Here is a 21,900-nt window from a genome sequence, read left to right as displayed (position 1 = left end):
GAGATTTTACAATGCATGGAATGTTTTAACCGATCATTTGTTGTTGCATCTTCTTCTATGCAATTATATTATGAGAAGTATATATTGAAGCAACCATGCATGGATTCAAAACAGTCAGGTGAGACATGGATCTGTAAGGTCCTTGACGATCATGAACCACATTGTATGATTAATTTTAAGATGTCTAAAATTGTATTCACAAGCTTGTTGAGAGTTTTAGAGACAAGATACAAATTGAAAACTTCAAGACACATATCTTCTCGTGAAATGTTGGGAATTTTTTATACATCTTGGGCACCAGTGCAAAAGTTTCTCAATGTCGAGAAAGATTTCAAAGGTTTGGAGCAACAATAAGTTAATACTTTGTAATTGTGCTTGAGAAAGCTTCAAGGATGATCATTGATCTAATTGCACCCGAAGATCATTTTTTTAGCTCAATACCCAAACAAATACATTGTAAAACCCAAATTTTGCCCGGGCCCATTAAAACCAAATTAAACTAATAAACCAAATAAAAAGTAAAAGTCCAATGAAATAACAGTCCATTTACAAATTTCAGCCGGCCCAAATTATAAAATACCAGGCCTGAAATACATGACCCAAATCGTTTTAACCTAAAGTTCCTTAACCCAAAACCCCAGCATAATTACATTAAAGCCCAAAGCAGTTTTCAGAAATCCCAAGGGTTTCTAGAGAAAACTTCAGCCGCCGCAGCAAAGCCCCTCCGCACGTGCTGAGTCTTCACGCGCGCGCTTCCTCCAAGCCTGTTCCTGCACAACAAGAAAGGCAACAAACAGTATAGGTAAGAAAACAGCAAGAGAATCAAAAAAATTGCAAACAAAACGCATTCAAATTTTCTTTACATTTTTATGCTTCCATTATCTGCTATAAAAAGTAGATGTGATATTGTAAAAGGACAGATTTTGAAAATTAGAGATTTGAGAATAAAAATTGAAGGTAGATTTTTTAATTTTTTCCTCTGTTCGTTCCAATATTTTTTTAAAATAATAATATAGCAAATAAAAAGGTAGAAAAAAGGTTTACCTTGTGATGCCTCCAGATCTGCGTGAAGAGATCCAAAAAGTCTCTTTGGGGTGCAGCTCCAACCACCTTTCACGGTGGAATCGCGACAGAAGCACAGCTGAGTAGAAGCTAGGGCCGAAACCCTAGCAAAGAAACATTAAGGTTTTTTTTTTATTTTTAGGATTGTAAATGGTTTTTCTTTTGGGAAAGGTTGATTTAAATAGTGGTACCAAACGGTACCGTTTTGGGGGGGGCTTTAAGCATTGAAATGACACCGTATTATGGTTTTTGAGGCCTAGATTTAAATAGTGGTACCTAACTAGTGCGACCTGACCCGATCCGAAAGGGATCTGTGTGTTTTTGAGGCCTAAATGAGAAATTTATGGTTTTAGTCCCCTCACTTCTATAACTGATTCAATTTGTTTTTTTAATTTTAATTTTTCTCCACAGTTTTTTTTTGTTTCATTTTAACTCAGATTGCAGCGTTGCGTTTTGGAGGAGGAGGGAATATTTTTCATTAAGTCCTCTATGTTATTCGTGCGCCGCATTTTGGCCCTTCAGTTTCATTTTATTTACATATTTTCTTTTTAATTTGGTTTTAAATTAGATTTGATCCTTATTTCAATTTGCTCATTTCTTTTATAAAAATTTGTTTAAATATTTTATTCTGTTGTATTTAATATATTTTTTTTAAATCTAGTATTATTGTAATAATTAAACTTATTGTTTTAAAAGTCTTTTTTATGTTTTTCTTGTATTATTATTAGTTTATCATCATAATTACTCTAAATTTATTATTAAATTTTTCACATAAAATTATTTTGTTTTATTTTTTCATGTTATATCACCTAAATTTAACACATGTTATTTTTACATTTCATGTAAACTTGATATAATTAGTGCATTTTAGTTTTATAATATATTTTTTATTTCTATGCTATATCTTTATATATAAAAAATCTATATGACAATATTTTATACTATACTATTATGTGTATATATAAAATTTTTATCATTTTTATTTTATATATGTATTATTTGTTTTAAATATTTTATACATGCAATTTGTTGTTTATATATTGATGTTTTAGATTTCCTTTCTCTTATGATATTTTTAAGTTTGCTATATTTTATTTGCGTAATTTGCTTAAGTATTTCTTTCAATTTTTACTTCCTTTCTCTTATGATATTTTTAAGTTTGCTATATTTTATTTGCGTAATTTGCTTAAGTATTTCTTTCAATTTTTAGTCACTTGCTTTTGAATGTTAATTTTAGTATTTGTATAATGTATGATGTAAAATTATCATTCCTACATGTTTTGCATTACTTATCCGTATTTATTATTTTTAAATCATTCTATTGCATTTATGTCATTTAAGAGAGTGCATATAACCAAAATATTGAAATCATTTTTATTCAAAGGTTTTCAAAATAACGTATACTCGGTATTTAAAATTCTCGAGAGGATGGTGCCCTAACTTACTGGGCTTCGATTTTCTTCGGTGAGTTTAAGAAACCAAGTATTTCTTTTTCAATTCAAACATAAAATTTTCAAATCAAAATTTATTTTGGAAGTTCAAAACATTATTTCCTAACGCATTGGATATGATATTTCGTAATTTCAAAACCAATTTTTTTCCAATAAAGGTAAACTTGTATATCGTCTTTGAAACTTCGAGGAATTGTTCCCCAACTTACGGGGTTTCGATTTCTTCATTGACTCGAGATGATCAAACATTTTTACACAAAATTTCAATAAAAGGGGAATTGTTTTTAAACTTTTCAAATTTTTCGGCATTTGACTTTAAGACATTAATTAATCAATTAGGTACCAATTTTTGGGCGTTACGAGGGTGCTAATCTTTCCTCGTGCGTAACCGACTCTCGAGCCCGTTTTCTCAAATTTTGTAGACTAAAATCATTTATTTTGATAAATCAAAATGTTTTAATGATTAATCTTAAGGTGGCCCGATCACACCTCGAAAAAAGATTGGTGGCGACTCCATTTTCGTTTTAAAAGTCGACCCCGTTTTTCAAAATAAAAATGGTTTCAACATACATAATCTAGATAGATGCCGCATTTTAAGGTTAAAATTTGATTTTATATTTTTATATTTTTGGTCGATTAAAAATATGCACGAGACTAATGTGATTATTTGTTCATGATTGCGTAGGTGTAATTGATGGTACTCATATTGCCGCTATTCTTCCACCAAATGAAAAAATTCTCTACATTGGAAGAAAAGGTGTCCCGACTCGAAATGTTATGGCAGTGTGTGATTTTAATATGTGTTTCACCTTTGTCATGGCTGGATGGGAAGGACCGACGCATGACACTAGAATATTTTTTGATGCAATTCGAGATCCAAAATACAAATTTCCACACCCACCAAATGGTAAGATATTTCATTTATTTCTTTTTTTAAAATAATAAAGTATAAGTTCTTTAATTGATAATTTAAAAAATAATTCTTGAATTAATTGTTTGTTACATTATGACATGTAGGAAATATTATCTTGTTGGTTCTAGATATCCTCAAATGAAAGGTTATCTTGGACCATATAGAGGTCAGCGATATCATTTACCTGACTTTCGTAGAGGTAGATCGATATCTGGTAAAGAAGAGATATTCAATCATTCACATTCATCCTTATGTAGTGTGATTAAACAAAATTTTGGTGTTTTGAAAAACAATGAGCCATTTTAAGAGATATGCCAAGTTATAGTTTCGAAAAGCAAACGATGATCGTTGTTGCTACAATGGCGATACACAATTTTATCCAAAAACATGCCGGTCGAAATGAAGCAGATTTTATGAAATATGAAAATATTAACAAGGGATATGAGAATATTATTGATTCAGAAATTGCGCATGGTGGAGAAAGTGATGATGATGATGATAGTGAATCAAACAATTCAAGTGGTTTTGAAATGAAATTAACCAGAGATGCTATAGCTTCTAGTGGATTGAATTCACTTTAAATTATAAATGCTATTGTAAAATTTTTAGTATTTATATTTGGTATATAAATATTATCCCTTTTGAAACTTTAATCCAAATACAAGTAATATTTTAATTTGTTAGGTTTATGTTTTCTATGTTATGTTAATATCTAATATAAGTTATATATTCAAATTACATTTTAAAATAAAATAATACAAATGTGTTAAAATCATTAACTAAAAATAAAAAATCATTTTTAAAATAATACAACGTGTTAATATCTAATTACAAATGTTTAATGATTATATTTAAATATTTAAATATAGTTTATATATTCTAATTAAATTTAATAAATAATAATTATTAATTACTTAGAAATATTTAAATTTAATATTATATATTAAAATATTAATAATAAGTTATAATAAATTATTTTTATATTCTTGCTAAAATATCATCATATTAACTAATTTGAACATTATTTAAATGCATATTTATTACTTCATAATATCATGTCTAAAATGGACATTTTATTTCTCAAAAGCACTTTTTAACAGCAATACTAAACACTTAAATTTTAAACAAAACTTCTCAAAAGCACTACTCAAAAGCACTACTCAAAAGCAATACTAAACTAGACCTAAGTTAAAGTTACCTCGACCTATAGCTGCGAAGTCTCATTTAGATAGCTAGTCAAATTGGTGTTTAAACGATCGAATCAACAAAATTTCAAAGAAATTTAATCAAATTGAAATTTATATGTTTTTTTTCTGTTTTGTTAAAGCAAGTATAAAACATATCAAAAAATAAATTGATAATCTTCATTTGAACGAATTATCCAAATTAACAGAATTAAAACTGCATATAATTTGTATCATTAATTATTAAGTTTGGTTAATTACCCAAATTCGAACCGAATTAACCGATAACTGAACTTCCAAAAAATCATTAACCGACCTCCGACCGAATTAAATCATTTAACCAACCGATTAACCGAATTAGATCGATTCGGTCGGTTAATTCAGTTTTAACCAAAATTTGAAAACCCCTAAAAGACAATGGCAATGAAATCAAATCAGAATAAAACATGTGTTTGGATGCTAACACAACTATAACAACCCGTTTTCAATGAAATCGGAATAGTGGTTTCGAGACCACAAATCCAAAGTCAAAAAAATTATTTTCTTTTTATTTTATTGTCTACAGCATGATAGTATCACCGTATAAAAATTTCGTTAAGAAATTTTATCGCTTGCATGCTTAATTCGATAAAAATGACCAAATTGCATTAAGTGAAAAACTTGAGTTCTATAAGTTAAAGGGATCTAATGGCTATGCTATTAAATAGTTGACGGTTTTATGTGGTAAATAGACCATTAAAATATTGAGTGGACAAGTATGGACAATAGTTATGAAAATTTAAAGGTTAATAGTAAGGTTAATTTAGTAATTAAGTTAATAATTTAGTAAAAACAAAAGAAATAAAACATGTCATCTTCCTAAATTGTTTATCACCACCAAAAATCAAAAGGAAGAACATCTATGGAAGCTTGAATATTTGGCCTTCTCAATTTTGCTTGCATGTGACTATTGTTTGTCCCGTTTTTAATGATTTCTATGTTTTTGGAATCTAGCCCAATGACTAATTTGCAAAATTGTTGAATGTCTAGGGTTTTACCATGAATGCGTTTTAGTTGTTTATGATGTTTAATGGAAGAAAATGAATCCTTGTTGTTAGATAAATAAATTTTGTTAAGTGATTTTTTGATAAATTTGTCAATTAAGGGTTAAATCGAAAAATGCGAAATATTCATGGTGTAATTTGTGAATTAATGAAATGTGTGGGCTGCTATAAGCTTTATGATATTCGGTTAGGCTTGGGTAGAGGTGAAATTGCATGAATTTCATTTTACGAACCTAAGGACTAAATTGTAATGAAACCAAAAGTGTAAGGGAAAAATTGTAATTTTTCTAAAATGTAAATTTCAATTAAGTTTAATAGAATGATTATTGAATTGAGCTAAATTTATTCATTTAGATCAAGATAAACCACGTACAGCTCTAGATCGAGACAAAGAAAAAGTTTCAGATTAATCGACTTCATTTTTCTACGATTATCGAAGAGGTAAGTTCGTATGTTTAAGTTTCATTTTTATTTTATGATTTGAATGCTATTATTGTGCAATATTAAATTGAGTGTTGATGAAAAATTTGACAGCGCAACGGCGATCATCAACGAATGAAAAAGGATAGCTTCTGCTATCAATCTATGAAAGGGATAGTTTCAACTATCGATTACAAAAAGGGATGGTGACGACCATCAATAATAAAAAGGGATGGTGACGACCATCCAACTATGAAAAGGAATAGCTTCGGTTATCGATTATGAAAAGGGATGGTGACGACCATCGGCATATGTAAAAGGATGGCTTTAGCTATCGATCTATGAAAGGGGATAGCTTCGGCTATCAAATTATTAAAAAGGATGGTGAAAACCATCGAACAATGAAAAGGGATGGTGATGACCATCAAATAATGAACAGGGATAGCTTCGGCTACCGAATTACGAAAAGGGATGTGTCAACCATCGTATTATTACCTCGTGTGAACTTTGGTAAGAGCTTTCAATGTAAATTACACTAATTGGATGAAAGGTAGATAATGTGTACCTTGTGAAAATTAAGAGTATGAATGTACCTATATAAGTTTTTGAATTAGATGCTCTCCTGTTGGATTGGGTTTACATGCTTTGTGGTTGTATATTGTATTAGCAAGGTTAGACTGAATGTGTTACAAACTTACTAAGCATGACATGCTTACTTTGTGTTATATTTCTGTGTTTTGTAGTTTTCGGAAGCTCGTTCGGGTTGAAAGTCGTCAGAGATCTATCACACTATCTATTGGCTCTTTCGACACTTACGGATGTCTAATTTTGGTTATAATGGCATGTATAAGTATTTTGGCTAATGTTGGCCATGTGTTTTGGATTTTGGAATAGCCATTTGTTTTGGCTTGTGGTTTAGCATTTTGATGATGATATCAGCTTAGTTTATGGCAATATATTTGAATTTTGATAGATGAATATGCACATTGTATAAGTCTTATAACTTGTTATGGTTTGGTATCTTGCTATGAAAGGTGTATATGTTTATTTGTGTTAATGACTGAATGGCATATTTTATACCATTTGATAGGCTATGGTAAGTTAATTCAACGGTTTGAATTGATACAAGTTTAGTTGTAGGTTAGTTAGTCATTTTGTCCAAATTGAATACATGGTTAAACGTGTTTATTTATTGTCATTTGAGGTGCCTAAGGGCATATTAGTTGTATGATGTTATACTAAATGTATATGACTTGTTTATGCTTGATTTTGGTGCCTTATTAAGGCTTTTGTACTATACACTTTTGGATATAGGTACATGCTAGTTTGGGTGGGAAAAATGAATTCTAAAATGGTCTAGTTTCGTCCACACGAGCAGAGACACGGGCGTATGTCTTAGTCGTGTGTCCCCTATAACTTTCGAAAGGTTGCAAGTCAGGCTGTTACACGGTCTAACACATGGCCTAACACACAGGCGTGTGGGATTATTTCGAAGGGTACACGGCCTGGCACACGGGTGTGTGGCTTGGCCATGTGTCCTTAATCAATGAGTTACACGGGCACGGACACAGGCTGGAACACGGTCGTGTGTCTCTATTTTTAATGTCTAGATGGCTTGAGACACAGACGTGTCTCTTGGCCATGTGAGTCACACAACTTGGCCACACGACTGTGTGACCTCTGCAGTTTGGAAAATTTTCCTTATTTTCGAAAAATTTCTCTGAGTTTCTGATTTAGTCCTGACTTGTTTCTAACGCGTAATTAGGGCCTCGAGGGCTCGTATAAGGGACAATATGCATGTTTTAAGTTGGTTTTAATTTGTTTATTGATTTATTATGAAATGTTTTTAAATATGTCTTTGTTTGAACCATAAACTTCGATAATGTTCCGTAACCCTAGTCCGACGACGGATACAGGTTAGGGGTGTTACATTTATTGGTATCAAAGCTATGATTTAGTCAATTCTCGAATTGAATGTAGCTTGTTTGAGTCTAGCTATACATGCCATTATATAACCTGTGATAGTGTGATATCTCCTGATTGTCTTATAACATGTTTTCTTATAGCAAAGACATCCAACCGAGCCGACTCCGATTGAAGTTGAAAGTAACGCGTAAGCCTCCGTTCACGGAGCAGTGTCAAGTGGTTCAAGGCCCATATCTAAGGGCTAAAGGGGGAAGCTAGGGAAGCTTTCTTTCCAATGATGAGTGAGTGACTTACCGAGTTCGTACAAATGAACCCAGCAGCTCAACGACCTCCACCCCCACATGTTCCCCAACCAGTTCTTGTTGTTCCTCTAGGCGTGGAAAAAGTGCGAGCTAATAAACCGCTAGTCGAAAAAATTTGCAAATATGGGGCTAAAGAATTTCCATCTATAGTTGATGATGATCCTGAGAGAGCCAAGTTTTAGTTAGAGAATACTATCCGATTTTTCAATGAGTTATCTTGTACACCAGCTGAATGTGTGAAGTGTGCAGTATCTCTCCTAAAAGATTCGACATATCAGTGGAGGAATACCTTAATTTCAATTGCGTCAAGAAAGCGTATCGACTGAGAATTCTTCCAAAACAAGTTTAGAAAGAAATATATAAGTCAAAGATTCCTTGATCAGAAGCATAAAGAATTTCTCGAGCTTAAGTAGGTCCATAGGACAGTGTCAGAGAATGAACGAGAGTTTGTTCGATCAAGTAAATATGTCCGGGAGTGCATTCCGACTGAGACTGTAATGTGTAAATGGTTTGAAGATGGATTAGATGAAGATATTAAACTTCTAGTTGGGATTCTCGAACTAAAAGAATTTGTTGTTTTAGTTGATAGAGCACATAAAGCTGAGGAGCTTAGTAAAGAGAAAGAAAAGCCGATTTTGAAGCCAAAGATTCAAGAAAAAGGTCGAACGAAAAGTAGTATCCATCACAGTCGAAGAGATCGAAAGAATACCATAATCATTCGATTGCTTTAGTGGGATACCTTGATAGTGACCGAGGCAAACATTATGCAGGTTCAAGGATGCAAGCTACATCCGTAGGTAGTGTAACAGATAATAAACCTGATTGTCAACGATGTGGACGTCGACATTTTGGTGAGTGTAGAGCGAAAGACAGGGCGTGTTTCAAGTGTGGTTCGTTTAAGCATTTTATTCATGATTGCCCAGAAATATCTGAGCAAGAAAAGGTTCAAAATGTGCAACCTAGTAACACTGCCACGAGGCTTAGACCACATTGCAACCTTGGAAACACAAGTGGAAGCCATGGTAGAAGAAAAGGCTCTGCTATGAGATTTAAAGCACGAGCACCAACTAGTGCTTACGCTATCCATGCATGTGAGGAAGCTTCTACACCAAATGTTATTAACGGTACTTTCTCTAATTTTGATACTAATGTGATTGCTTTGATTGATCCGGGATCAACCCATTCGTATGTATGCACGAATTTAGTAACTCGTAAGAATTTGCTTGTTCAGTCCACTGAATTCATGGTTAAAGTGTCGAACCCTCTAGGTCAACATGTTTTAGTTGATAAAGTTTGCAAGAACTGTCCGTTGATGACTAAGGGTTACAATTTTCTGGCTGATTTGATGCTGTTGTCATTTGACGAGTTTGATGTGATTTTGGGTATGAATTGGCTAATTCTACATAACGTTGTTGTAAACTATAGATGAAAGCTTAATGTATTGAAATGTCAGGACGGTGAAATGCTTCGTATTGAATCTGATAGTCCCACTGCCTATTGTTATTTCAGCTATGTCAGCACAGAAATATGTGAGAAAAGGTTGCGACGATTACCTTGCTTATGTATTGGATTCTAAAATGTCTGAATTGAAGCTTGAGTCAGTGCAAGTGGTTTGTGAGTATTCTGATGTATTTTTGAATGAGTTACCTGGATTACCGCCGATTAGAGAAGTTGAGTTTGCTATTGAACTAGTACCTGGTACATCACCGATATCAGTAACACCTTATAGAATGGATCTTACCGAGTTAAAAGAGTTGAAAGATGGGGTTTTGCTCGACCTAATTTTTCACCTTGGGGTACTCCGGTTCTATTTGTTAAGAAAAAGGACAAATCAATGAGATTGTGTATTGACTACCGTTAGCTCAACAATGTTACAATCAAGAATAAATATTCACAGCCTCGAATTGACAATCTGTTTGATTAGTTGAAAGGTGCCATAGTATTTTCAAATATTGATCTTCATTCTGGCTACTATTAGCTACGAGTTAAAGATTTCGATGTGCCGAAAAATACATTTAGAACTAAGTACGGACATTATGAATTTCTTGTGATGTCGTTTGGTTTAACTAATACACTTAAAGTATTTATGGATTTAGTGAATAGAATTTTCTGACCGTATTTAGACAAATTTGTTGTGGTTTTTATTGATGACATTTTGATATATTCACAAGACGAACCCGAGCATGCTGAACACTTGAGAATTGTGTTGTAAACCCTAAGAGATAAACAACTTTTTGCTAAATTTAGCAAATGTGAATTTTGGCTCCGAAAAGTCAATTTTTTAAGACATATAGTATCGGCTAAATGCATCAGATTGGACCCGACTAAAATTTCAGCAATTGTTAATTGGAAACCAACAAGAAAAGTATCCTAAGTTAGAAGTTTTCTGGGATTAGCCGATTACTATCGAAAATTTTTCAAAGGGTTCTCAATGATAGATTCACCGATGACGCGACTATTATAGAAAGATGTGAAATTTGAATGGTCCGAGAAATGTTAGCAAAGTTTCAATTAGTTGAAAGCACTATTAATCGAGATACTAGTTTTGGTTCAGCCTGAATCGGGTAAATAATTTTTTATTTACAATGATGCATCTTTAAATGGTTTAGGTTGTGCTTTGATGCAGGAAGGTGATGTGATAACTTATGCTTCCGGACAGTTAAAGTCGTACAAAAAGAATTATCCGACACATGACCTAGAGTTAGCAGCTATTGTGTTTGCATTGAAAATTTGGTGACACCATTTGTTCGGTAAAAATGTCATATATTTACCGATCATAAGAGTTTGAAGTATCTAATTTTGCAGAAGGATTTGAATCTGAGACAGTGAAGATAGCTCGAACTGTTAAAAGACTATGAGTTGATCATTGATTATCATCCAGGAAAAGCAAATGCAGTTGCTGATGCTCTGAATAGAAAGTCTTTATTTGCTCTACGAGCGACGAATATGTGACTGACATTATCTGATGATGGCTCGATCTTGGCCGAGTTAAAAGCTAGACCGATGTTTTTAGAATAGATCTGCGAAGCTAAAAAATGTAATGATGAGTTGCTAGCTAAACGGGCACAGTGTGAGTCGACTTCTGATTCAGAATTTCAGATAGGACCCAATGATTGCTTATTATTCAAAGATAGAATTTGTGTACTGAAAAATCCAGAGCTTATTCAGAGAACCTTGTATGAAGCTCATAGTGGAAGCTTATCTATTCATCTGGGAAGTAATAAAATGTACAGTGATTTGAAACAGGTGTACTGGTGGCCGGGAATGAAACATGAGATTTCTGACTTTGTATCTAAATGTTTAGTATGTCAGCAAGTTAAAGCTGAACATCAGGTACCTTCTGGATTATTACAGCTAGTGATGATATCAGAGTGGAAATGGGATCGAGTTACTATGGATTTCATATTGGGTTTACCCCTATCTCCGAGTAAGAAAGATGTCATTTGGGTTATCGTTGATCGTTTAACGAAGTCAGCACATTTTATTCCAGTTATTACAGATTTCTCCCTTAAGAGATTAGTTTTATTATACGTTTCTGAGATTGTCAGATTACACGGGGTGCCAGTTTTCATCATCTCTGATAGAGATCTGCGGTTTACATCACGGTTCTGAAAAAAGTTACAGGAAGCTCTAGGTACACAGTTGCATTTTAGCACTGCATTTCAGCCTAAGATCGATAGTTAGTCTGAGCGAGTGGTTCAAATTCTCAAGGATATGCTTCGTTGCTGTGTATTAGAGTTCGGACGCAACTGGGAGAAATATTTACTGTTAGTTGAATTCGAGTATAACAACAGTTTTCAGTTGAGCATAAAGATGGCACCGTGTGAAGCTTTCTATAGTCGTAAATGCCAAACTCTGTTATATTGGACTGTGCTCAATGAGAAAAAGATACACGGGGTTGATTTGATTCGTGAGACCGAAGGAAAAGTAAAAGTGATTCGGGATAGTTTGAAAGCAGCTTCGGATTGATAGAAATCATATGCGGATCTTAAACGTAAAAGCATAGAATTTCAAGTCGGCAATAAAGTATTTCTAAAAGTATCACCCTAGAAGAAAGGCCTTCGGTTTGGCCGCAAAGGAAAGCTAAGTCCGCGATTTATCAGGCCATATGAGATTATTGAAAGAATTGGACCTGTTGCGTATCGATTAGCCTTGCCGTCAGAATTAGAAAAGATGCATAATATCTTTCATGTGTCTATGTTACGATAGTATCGATCTGATCCTTCACATGTTATCTCCCTAACAAATATAGAGATTCAAGCTAATATGTCGTGCAGTGAAGAACCAATCTGAATTCTGGCTCGAGAGGTTAAACAATTAAGGAATAAGAACATAGCTTTAGCAAAGGTTCTTTGGCAGCGACATGGGAAAAAAGAAGCCACTTTGGAACCCGAGTAAGCTATGAGAAAGCATTATCCAAACCTCTTTTCTGGTAAGATTTTCAGTGACGAAAATTCCCTTAGTGGGGAGAGTTCTAATAGCCTGTTTTTAGTGAAATCAGAACAGTGGTTTCGGGACCACAAATCCAAAGTCAAAAAATTTGTTTTATTATTATTTTATTGTCTACAGCATGATAGTAGTACCGTATCAAAATTTCATTAAGAAATTTTATCGTTTGCATGCTTAATTCGATAAAAAGGACTAAATTGCATTAAGTGCAAAACTTGAGTTCTATAAGTTAAAGGGATCTAATGGTTATGATATTAAATAGTTGTGGGTTTTATGTGGTAAATAGACCATTAAAATATTGAGTAGGCAAGTATGGACAATAGTTATGAAAATTTAAAGGTTAATAGTAAGGTTAATTTAGTAATTAAGTTAATAATTTAGTAAAAACAAAAGAAATAAAACATGTCATCTTCCTAAATTATTTATCACCACCAAAAATCAAAAGGAAGAACATCCACGGAAGCTTCAACATTCGGCCTTCTCAATTTTGCTTGCATGTGAGTATTGTTTGTCTCGTTTTTAATGGTTTCTATGTTTTTGGAGTCATTGTAGTTTAATCTACCTAGCCCAATGACTAATTTGCAAAATTGTTTGAATGTCTAGGGTTTTACCATGAATGCATTTTAGTTGTTTGTGATGTTTAATGGAAGAAAATGAATCCTTGTTGTTAGATAAATAACTTTTGTTAAGTGAATTTTTGATAAATTTTTCAATTAAGAGTTAAATAAAAAATGTGAAATATTCATGGTGTAATTTGCAAATTAATGAAATGTGCAGGCTTCTATAAGCTTGTATGATATGCGGCTAGGCTTGGGTAGGGGTGAAATTGCATGAATTTCATTTTACGAGCCTAAGGACTAAATTGTAATGAAACCAAAAGTATAGGGGCAAAATTATAATTTTGTTAAAATGTGAATTTGAGTTAAATTTAATAGAATGATTATTGAATTAAGCTGAATTTATTCATTTAGATCAAGATAAACCACGTACGGCTCTAGATCGAGGCAAAAAAAAGTTTCGGATTAGTCTACTTTATTTTTCTACGATTATCGTCAAGGTAAGTTCATACGTTTAAGTTTCATTTTTATTTTATGATTTGAATGCTATTATTATACAATATTAAATTGAGTGTTGATGAAAAACATCCACCAGCGTAACGACGATCATCGATGAATAAAAAGGGATAACTTCGACTATTGATCTATGAAAAGGGATAGCTTCAGCTATCGATTATGAAAAGGGAAGGAGACAACCATGAACAATGAAAAGGGATGGGGACGATTATCCAACTATGAAAAGGGATGACTTCGGCTATTGATATATGAAAAGGGATATCTTCGGCTATCAAATTATGAAAATGGATGGTGACGACCGTCGAAAAATTAAAATGGATGGTGACGACCATCAAATTATGAAAAGGGATAGCTTCGACTGTCGAACTATGAAAAGGGATAACTTCGGTTATCGAATTATGAAAAGGGATGTGTCAACCATCGTATTATTACCTCATGTGAACTTCGTTAAGAGCTTTCAATGTAAATTACACAGTTTGATGAAAGGTAGATAATGTGTACCTCGTGCAAATTAAGAGTATGAATGTACATATATAAGTTTTTGAATTCGTTATTCTCATGTTGGATTGGTTTTACATGCTTTGTGGTTGTATATTGTATTGGCAAGGTAAAACTATATGTGTTACGAACTTACTAAGCATGACATGCTTACTTTGTGTTATTTTTTGTATTTTGTAGTTGTTGGAAGCTCGTTTGGGTTGGAAAGTTGTCGGATATCTATCGGCTCTTTCAGTACTTACAGATGTTTAATTTTGGTTATAATGGCATGTATAGGTATTTTAGCTAATGTTGCCATATGTTTGGGTTTTTGGAATAGCCATTTGTTTTGGCTTGTGATTTAGCATTTTGATGATGATATCAGCTTAGTTTATAGCATGTAAATATTAGCCTTGTTATGTTAGATGTTTGGCTTAATATGTTTGAATTGTGATGGATGAATATGCACATTGTATAAGTCTTGTAACTTGTGGTTTGGTATCTTGTTATGAAAGGTGTATATGCCTATTGGTGTTAGTGAATGAATGGCATATTTTATACCATTTTATAGGCTATGGTAAGTTAATTCAATGGTTTGAATTGATGCAAGTTTAGTTGAAGGTTAGTTAGTCATTTTGGCCAAATTGAATACTTGATTAAACATGTTTATTTATTGTCATTTGAGGTGCCTAAGGGCATATTGGTTGTATGATGTTATACTAAATGTATATGACTTGTTTATGTTTGATTTTGGTGCCTTATTAAGGCTTGTGTACTGTGCACTTTTGGATATAGTTACATGCTAGTTTGGGTGAGAAAAATGGATTGTAAAATGGTCTAGTTTCGTCCACACGGGCAGAGACACGGGCGTATGTCTCAGTTGTGTGTCCCCTGTAGCTTTCATAGGGTTGCAAGTCAGGCTGTTACACAGCCTAGCACACAGCATGGCACACTGGCATGTGGGGTTATTTCAAAGGGTACACGGCTTGGCACAAGGGCGTGTGGCTTGGTTGTGTGACCCAAGTCAGTGAGTTACACAGGCACGGACATAGGCTGGAACACAGTCGTGTGTCCCTATTTCGAATGTCCACATAGCCTGAGACATGGGCGTGTCTCTTGGCCGTGTGAGTCACACGGCCGTGTGACCCCTACAGTTTGGAAAATTTTCCTTATTTCTTGAAAATTTCTCTGAGTCTTCGATTTAGTCTCGACTTGTTTCTAACGTGTAATTAGGGCCTCAATGGCTCATAGAAGGGACAATATGTATGTTTTAAGTTAGCTTTAATATGTTTATTATTTTATTATGAAATGTTTTTAATTATGTATTTGTTTGAACTGTAAACTCCGGTAATACTCCGTAACCCTAGTTTGGTGACAAATATAGGTTAAAGGTGTTACAACAATAGTGACGGTGAGATAAAAATAAAAAATGATCATTAAAGACATTAATAAAAAGAACCATTATTGAATTCTTTTTATATTTTTAATAATATTAAAATTTTAATAGTGCTTTTATAAATTTATTTAAATACTTTAATTAACTAATTACATAATTTATAAATATTTTATGAAATAAATAACTTCAACCTTAAAATGAAAATAACTAAATGAAATTTAAAATGATCACTTTAAAATATTTTAAGATAATGTAATTAAAATAACCAAAAAGTAATAAATAGAAAAAGAAAAACAATTGACAAAAGGGATGAAAGAATAATTTCATTATTCATTGAAGGTGAGATTTGGCAACTAGACCTTTTTGGCAACTAAACATATTTTACTACGTTTAATTTATAAGACGGGGTGAAAAGGAGTTATATTCCACGCAATGAAGGTGCATTGAAATCCAAAGGCACCCTAACACCATATTTGATTCACCTGAATGGCTTAGCCATTCCGGGTGTATTCATCCCACCACAGTGAAGCAAACGTTTGGTTGGCTGAATGACCATTCAATCGAATGACCATTCCGGGACTAAGCGACAAAGTCCCATAATCACCATTACCCACTCCCACCTCTGAATGGGTTATTCGGTGATTCTCGGAATAGATTTCTTTTTTTGCCCAATTTACCCTTATAGAAAATCATTTAAAACTCCAAAATTAAACAAAGAAAATCGATCAAAAACCGCAACACTTTAATTTGAATATTGCAACAAGTAAACCATGGAAGAAAAAAAATTTATAACATTTATCTTTAAAAAAAGAGACGCAATCATCTCAATCTCAAACACTCAAACAAAATAAAATAAAAAAAACCACCCATCTACAGGAACACCTAAAGGAGCCGAATCTGCTTAAATTTTTAAACAATTAGATTGCATGTTAATTCATCTTTTTTACTGTTTGGTCCTTAAGGCAGAAAAGAGAGTCATGGCTTGTTGCACTTTGAGAATTTTAGGATCCAAAATTTCTAAGCATAACATGTAGATAAGAAGGGAAGGATGAATATTTTATCATTTTAGATAAAAAAAAATGTTGGAATGGTGTTGCCTATCTGTTGGCTGTTGAAGGATTAAAATGAGGGATACATCAATGCTTACGAGACGAAATTCCTACTTTTGCCAGAGAAGAAGTGGAAAGGGAAAAGGATCGAAAGGGGGAGGCTCACTGAACATATGTTTTCTGATTCAGGGGAGGGGAGTCTTAGGTGGATGTAGGATTTGGAAAGGGCATTTTTGTAGGAAATGACAGGTTGAAGAAGCTTGTGAAGGGGACTATTTAGGTAACCGAAGGAAATTAATTGTTGATTGTTGCTTTTTAGGAGAGTTAACTGCTTTTGTTTCATTGGTTGAAGCATCAATGGCTCCTAGAGCTTTCTCCTAGATTGGGTTGATGGGCTTTAGTTTGTTCTTATTGATGGAAAATTTGGGTGAAAGGAAAAAAATAATGGGGGAAGAAAGTGATGATGGCTGGTGTATTTTGGGATTTTGGTGGGTGGGCTTAGGTATTTGGTGGGATTTTATGGGTAAATTACACTCAAGTCATCAAATTATTAGTAAGTTTATAATTTGGTTATTTAATTTTAAAAATTACAAAATGATCACTAAATTTAAGTAAAGGATATATTTTGGTTTTTTAATATTTTTACAAAAAAACATAATTATATTAAAAATGTTATTAAATTATATATTATTAAATTAATAATAATTATATTAAAACATGATTAAATTATTTATTTTTATTTTTATTAAAATTTAATAACAATAACAATAATAATCTATTTTAAAAAATTATACTAAGGGTCTTCTGGTCATTTCAGCTTTTTTCCTATGCTATTACAACCTCTATTCCATTCAACCAAACACAATAATATTATTACAGCTCTATTTCATTCCATTCAACCAAACAATTGAATTACTGATTACAGCTCTATTTCATTACAGTTCTATTCCATTACAGTGAACCAAACGTATCTTGTAAATGTTTACATTTTTTTTATTTAAAAATCTAAAATAACTTTATTAATTTAATAGATTATCTTATTATCAAATTCAATATGTATTTTATTTTTACAATTGTTTATTATTTTAATTTTAATATTTTAAGTAAATTTCTCAATATTTTTATTTCATTTAATAGAATAAATAAATTCATGTAATTATATATTAATTAATTAAAATAATTAAATAAATATATGAATAATGTACCTATTTTTAGTAATTCGAATATTTTTAATTATTTATTAAAATTTTAAATATGTTATAAATTCCATTAAATACAAATATTATTTTAATATCCTTAATGATCATTTTCTCTTTTCATTATAATTCATCTCACCGCCATCGCTGCAATTGAATCCAAACAAATTTTCACCATTGATTGTAATCTACAATACCAATCCCACTGCTATAATAATTATTTTTATTGTCACTTTTTTAACCTCACTGGAAATAATCTCATCGGTGATCCAAAGAAAGCTTAATTCTAAAACCCGGTTCTCTTACATCTCCTTACTTTAACCTAGACTTGATCATGCGCCAGGTTGAAACAATTTAAAATTTTAGGCCCCTTTTCTAGGCTCAGGCTCAACCCAAAAATGAGCATAAAATTTTGCCCAAACCCGACCCAAATAAAAGATACTAAACCCAAGCTCAACCCGATCCAACTCGGTCGTATTAAAATTTTTTATATTATTTTGTATATAAAAATAAATTTTAAAAATATAATACATCAAATACACTAAAAACATTAAAATAAAATTTTCTCAACAAATTGAAAATACATTAAAAAAAGTATTTATACTTAAATAACACTAAGATAGTTGCAACTTAGCAAGCAAATACCTCTAAAATAGTAGCAAAATCAATAATAAAACAAGAGTCATACAATATCCAAATAATAACAACAAAATGGTAGCAATATAATATCAAATTGGCAATAAACAACAGCAAAAAAAATGTAGACAAATTCGAGCCGCGTCCGAGCTAAAAAAATCTTACCCAATTAAAAAGCGGGTCTTATTTTTTTGTCTAAACCAATTTTTTGAGTCTATATTTTTAATTAAATTCTCTTACATTTTGAAAAGATGTTCAAGCTTGGAGAGAAGACTCTGGCTGAGGAAAAGTTGTAATCTAACCGCGCTGCAACAATCTTACAAGTTCCATCCATTCAGTCGCCATTTTGCTTGCATTTGTTGTATAAGTAGAATTTGCATTTGTTTTTAAATTAGGCTTCTAGCCATGTAAAAACTGTATTTACTTTGATAGATCCGAATCAAGTCTTCTTATGAGTGAAGGATTGCATCTAATTAATTTAGATGAAAAGAAATCTTTTTGTAGAAAACTAAAGTAAATTGGATGCACACAGAGAATCAATCTAATTGGATGCTAAAGCTAAGAGGAATAAAACTTCACTTTAATATTAAGCAACAAAATTCAAAAGCATACCAAATAGTGAAAAGGAAGAGCTTTCCAGTTAAAGGTATCCATTATTAAATTTTTCTTCATTTTAATAATTTAATTTGAAAAATGTTGTAGATTTAAATTTTAATATATTGAATTCAAAAAGTTGCTGAGGAGTGATTATAATTAAATAAAAATCAGAGAAATGTAAGGTTTAAGTTTCGCCATCTATTTCAATGTTAAGATTAACAAAATTGTATAAATTAAAATTAAAATATTTATATTTAATAGTATATTATTGCCGATTGAATCTTAATTGATTAACATTAGTATTGTTGTTAGTATAAGAGGACATGATGGTTCTAGGGATTATATAAAAAATAAGTGTATTGTTAAAAATATAATGATCAGATTTATTTTAATGTTTTTAAAATTATTTACAAATTTATTAATAATACATTTTAATAAGGTAGAGGTCTCCCTAAAATGGTGTCATTCCTATTTTGGTCATTTTAATTTATTTTTTCAATTTAGTCACTTTCATTAGAAAATTGACAAAAATGGCCACTGGCCATTAAAGCCTTAATGGATCATTGATTGGACCTAAATAAAGGAAAAGTTATTCTTTTAGTCCATTTAAAAACTATAAATTTTCAGTTAACACCATTACTATACTCAAGAAATTTTAATTTTTTTTATGCTTAAGCAAAGAAAAAGAGAACAATCTACTGTAGCTCCGCCCTTTATGATGTAGCCACCATCTCCACTCCTTCGTCTTTCACCCAAACAAGAAAATTTTGCAATGGCTTTTGTCCTAAAAAACATCATCATTGGTTCAGTACCTTCATCTTCATTCACTGTTGATGTCGTTGTTGACTTTGGATTGGATTTCGGTACCTTGACCATGGCGGAGAGCTCTTCTTCTACTTCTATGGTATTACAGCCGAGTGATGTTATGGATAAGTGCCACGTGTGCAAATCTGACAGTTGTTTAGGGTGCAACCTTTTCTTGCAAAGTCAACAAAAAAGACAAAAATGGAGTTGCCGCTACTAATAAAACTAAAACTAAACATTTATTTTTATATAACTATTCATATGCACCATTTTTTCTTAATTATTAAGATGCACTTTTCTTTTGCTCATAGTTATCTCTCCCATAACTTCCTATTTTTATCAAAAATGGTAAGTCACGAAGTGGTCGTTACTTACAATTGCGGTTGCCGAAGATGCTGCAGCCTATATGTCAACTAGTAAAGTGTAGAAGATTTATGTAGAGGTCGATATATATATATATACGATCCGAGTCGTATTATAAAAGTTCCATAACTACTACAACTTGGTATCTGTACTGTTTAGATGATTGGTTTTGAAGTAAAGTTAGTTTTTGTTTTTTTTTGAACAAAGAAGTAATGTTAGTTTCATCCAAGATTAAAAGGGTACACTAACCTCTCAAAGTTGTCTAGATTATTTTTTTCTTTTTTTAGTTTGATTTAATTGGAATGTAATTATTATATAGTTTCAATGTTTAGGTTAATAAAAGACTTTGAATTTAAAATAAAACCCTTAATACATATAGTTATCATCTCCTTTTGCTAGTCCCAATTGGTTAAGTTGTCAAGGGTTTAATAGCAAAATAATTATTTTGGTCAATTTTTCTAACCACAATGAATGTCAATATAAAACCTTAATACAACTGCGAATTAGAATGTGTCAATAGAGTTAATAATGGGTACAATATGCTACACGATTTTATTAAATGTAAAATAAAATCTTATCTATTCTATTTTTATAAAAAGTTCATTACCAAATTCCTTATTTAAACAAGGTATATGAAAGTGTATTGAAGTGAATAAGAATGGATGGATAGAGTTTGTAATGGCTAGAATTTACATGATTTTATTAAATTTTAAAATAGAAATCTTATCTATGCATTTTCCCTCAACTCCTATGCCCTACTGCCACCAAGCAACAACCCTCACCCATCTTTCATCATCTACCTTTCTAACCTCTCAGCTGACTCAAAATCAACTCCAAAATACTTTGAAATCTCAATATCCACAACACCCCTAATACTCGATGCTCATAAAAACACTCAATAAACCATGAACCATCAAGATAAAATAATAATAATAAACATCATCAACAACAAAAAAAGAAACAAGAACTCAATTTGGCTTGGTTTAGGTTCATCTCTTGGTGATCTCACATGCTGACCAGGGGAGGAAAAGGAGGCCTAGAAATGTTAGTGGTCGGAAAAGACGACCTGAACGATGGTGCAATCATCCAAGAAGTAGCAACAATTGGCAGCTCTGACAACGCAATAGTGGACAACAACTAGGGTTTTTTTGGAAAACGAAAAAGGAAAGAAAAGAAGAGAAGAGGGAAAAAAATAGAGGAAGTGAAAGAATAAGTAGAGAGGAGACCGCCGGTGTTGCCAGTGGTCGGTGAGGGTGAATTGAAGATGTTGAAGCATCGTGTTTGGTGGTTCATGGGAGTTCGGGGTGTGTATTGTGGAGAGTGAAACTTTATAGAATTTATTGTTTTTTTTTAATATTTAAGATGGTAAATATTGGAGAATTAAATTTATTATATGGATAATATAAAATTTTATATATTTTTCGACCCTCAATTAATAGTAAGTAAAGAAAGTAATTAAAATATTTAATTTTAAAAAATTAAATTATTAAATGAAAAATTAATTATACTTACCCTTTCCAATTGGATCCTCATTTAAAAAAATATTTTTAGTAGTTAGA

General features: G+C 32.0%; 1 protein-coding gene across 1 annotated transcript; it reads left to right on the top strand.

Moving 5' to 3' along the window:
• Nucleotides 1-8,798: 8,798 nt before the first annotated feature.
• LOC128036142 (uncharacterized) lies at nucleotides 8,799-11,913 on the top strand. Its single transcript, XM_052627027.1, has 5 exons — nucleotides 8,799-8,961; nucleotides 9,072-9,683; nucleotides 9,811-10,097; nucleotides 10,928-11,014; nucleotides 11,656-11,913. Exons 1-5 carry the CDS (start codon nucleotides 8,799-8,801, stop codon nucleotides 11,911-11,913), a joined length of 1,407 nt encoding a protein of 468 aa, XP_052482987.1.
• Nucleotides 11,914-21,900: the final 9,987 nt, after the last annotated feature.

The sequence above is a fragment of the Gossypium raimondii genome, chromosome 13 (assembly GCF_025698545.1).
Source record: "Gossypium raimondii isolate GPD5lz chromosome 13, ASM2569854v1, whole genome shotgun sequence".
In the NCBI taxonomy this organism is placed as follows: domain Eukaryota; kingdom Viridiplantae; phylum Streptophyta; class Magnoliopsida; order Malvales; family Malvaceae; genus Gossypium; species Gossypium raimondii.
The sequence above is the reverse complement of the archived record's forward strand: the minus strand, read 5'-3'. Positions and strand labels throughout refer to the sequence as shown.

Bases quoted from the DNA above. Each gene is read 5' to 3' on its own strand.
- LOC128036142 (XM_052627027.1), top strand. From the start codon at position 8,799: ATGTGTAAATGGTTTGAAGATGGATTAGATGAAGATATTAAACTTCTA. The intron at 8,962-9,071 runs GTCGAACGAAAA...AACATTATGCAG, and splicing joins GCCAAAGATTCAAGAAAAAG to GTTCAAGGATGCAAGCTACA. The intron at 11,015-11,655 runs GTGTTTGCATTG...GGATTATTACAG, and splicing joins ACCTAGAGTTAGCAGCTATT to CTAGTGATGATATCAGAGTG.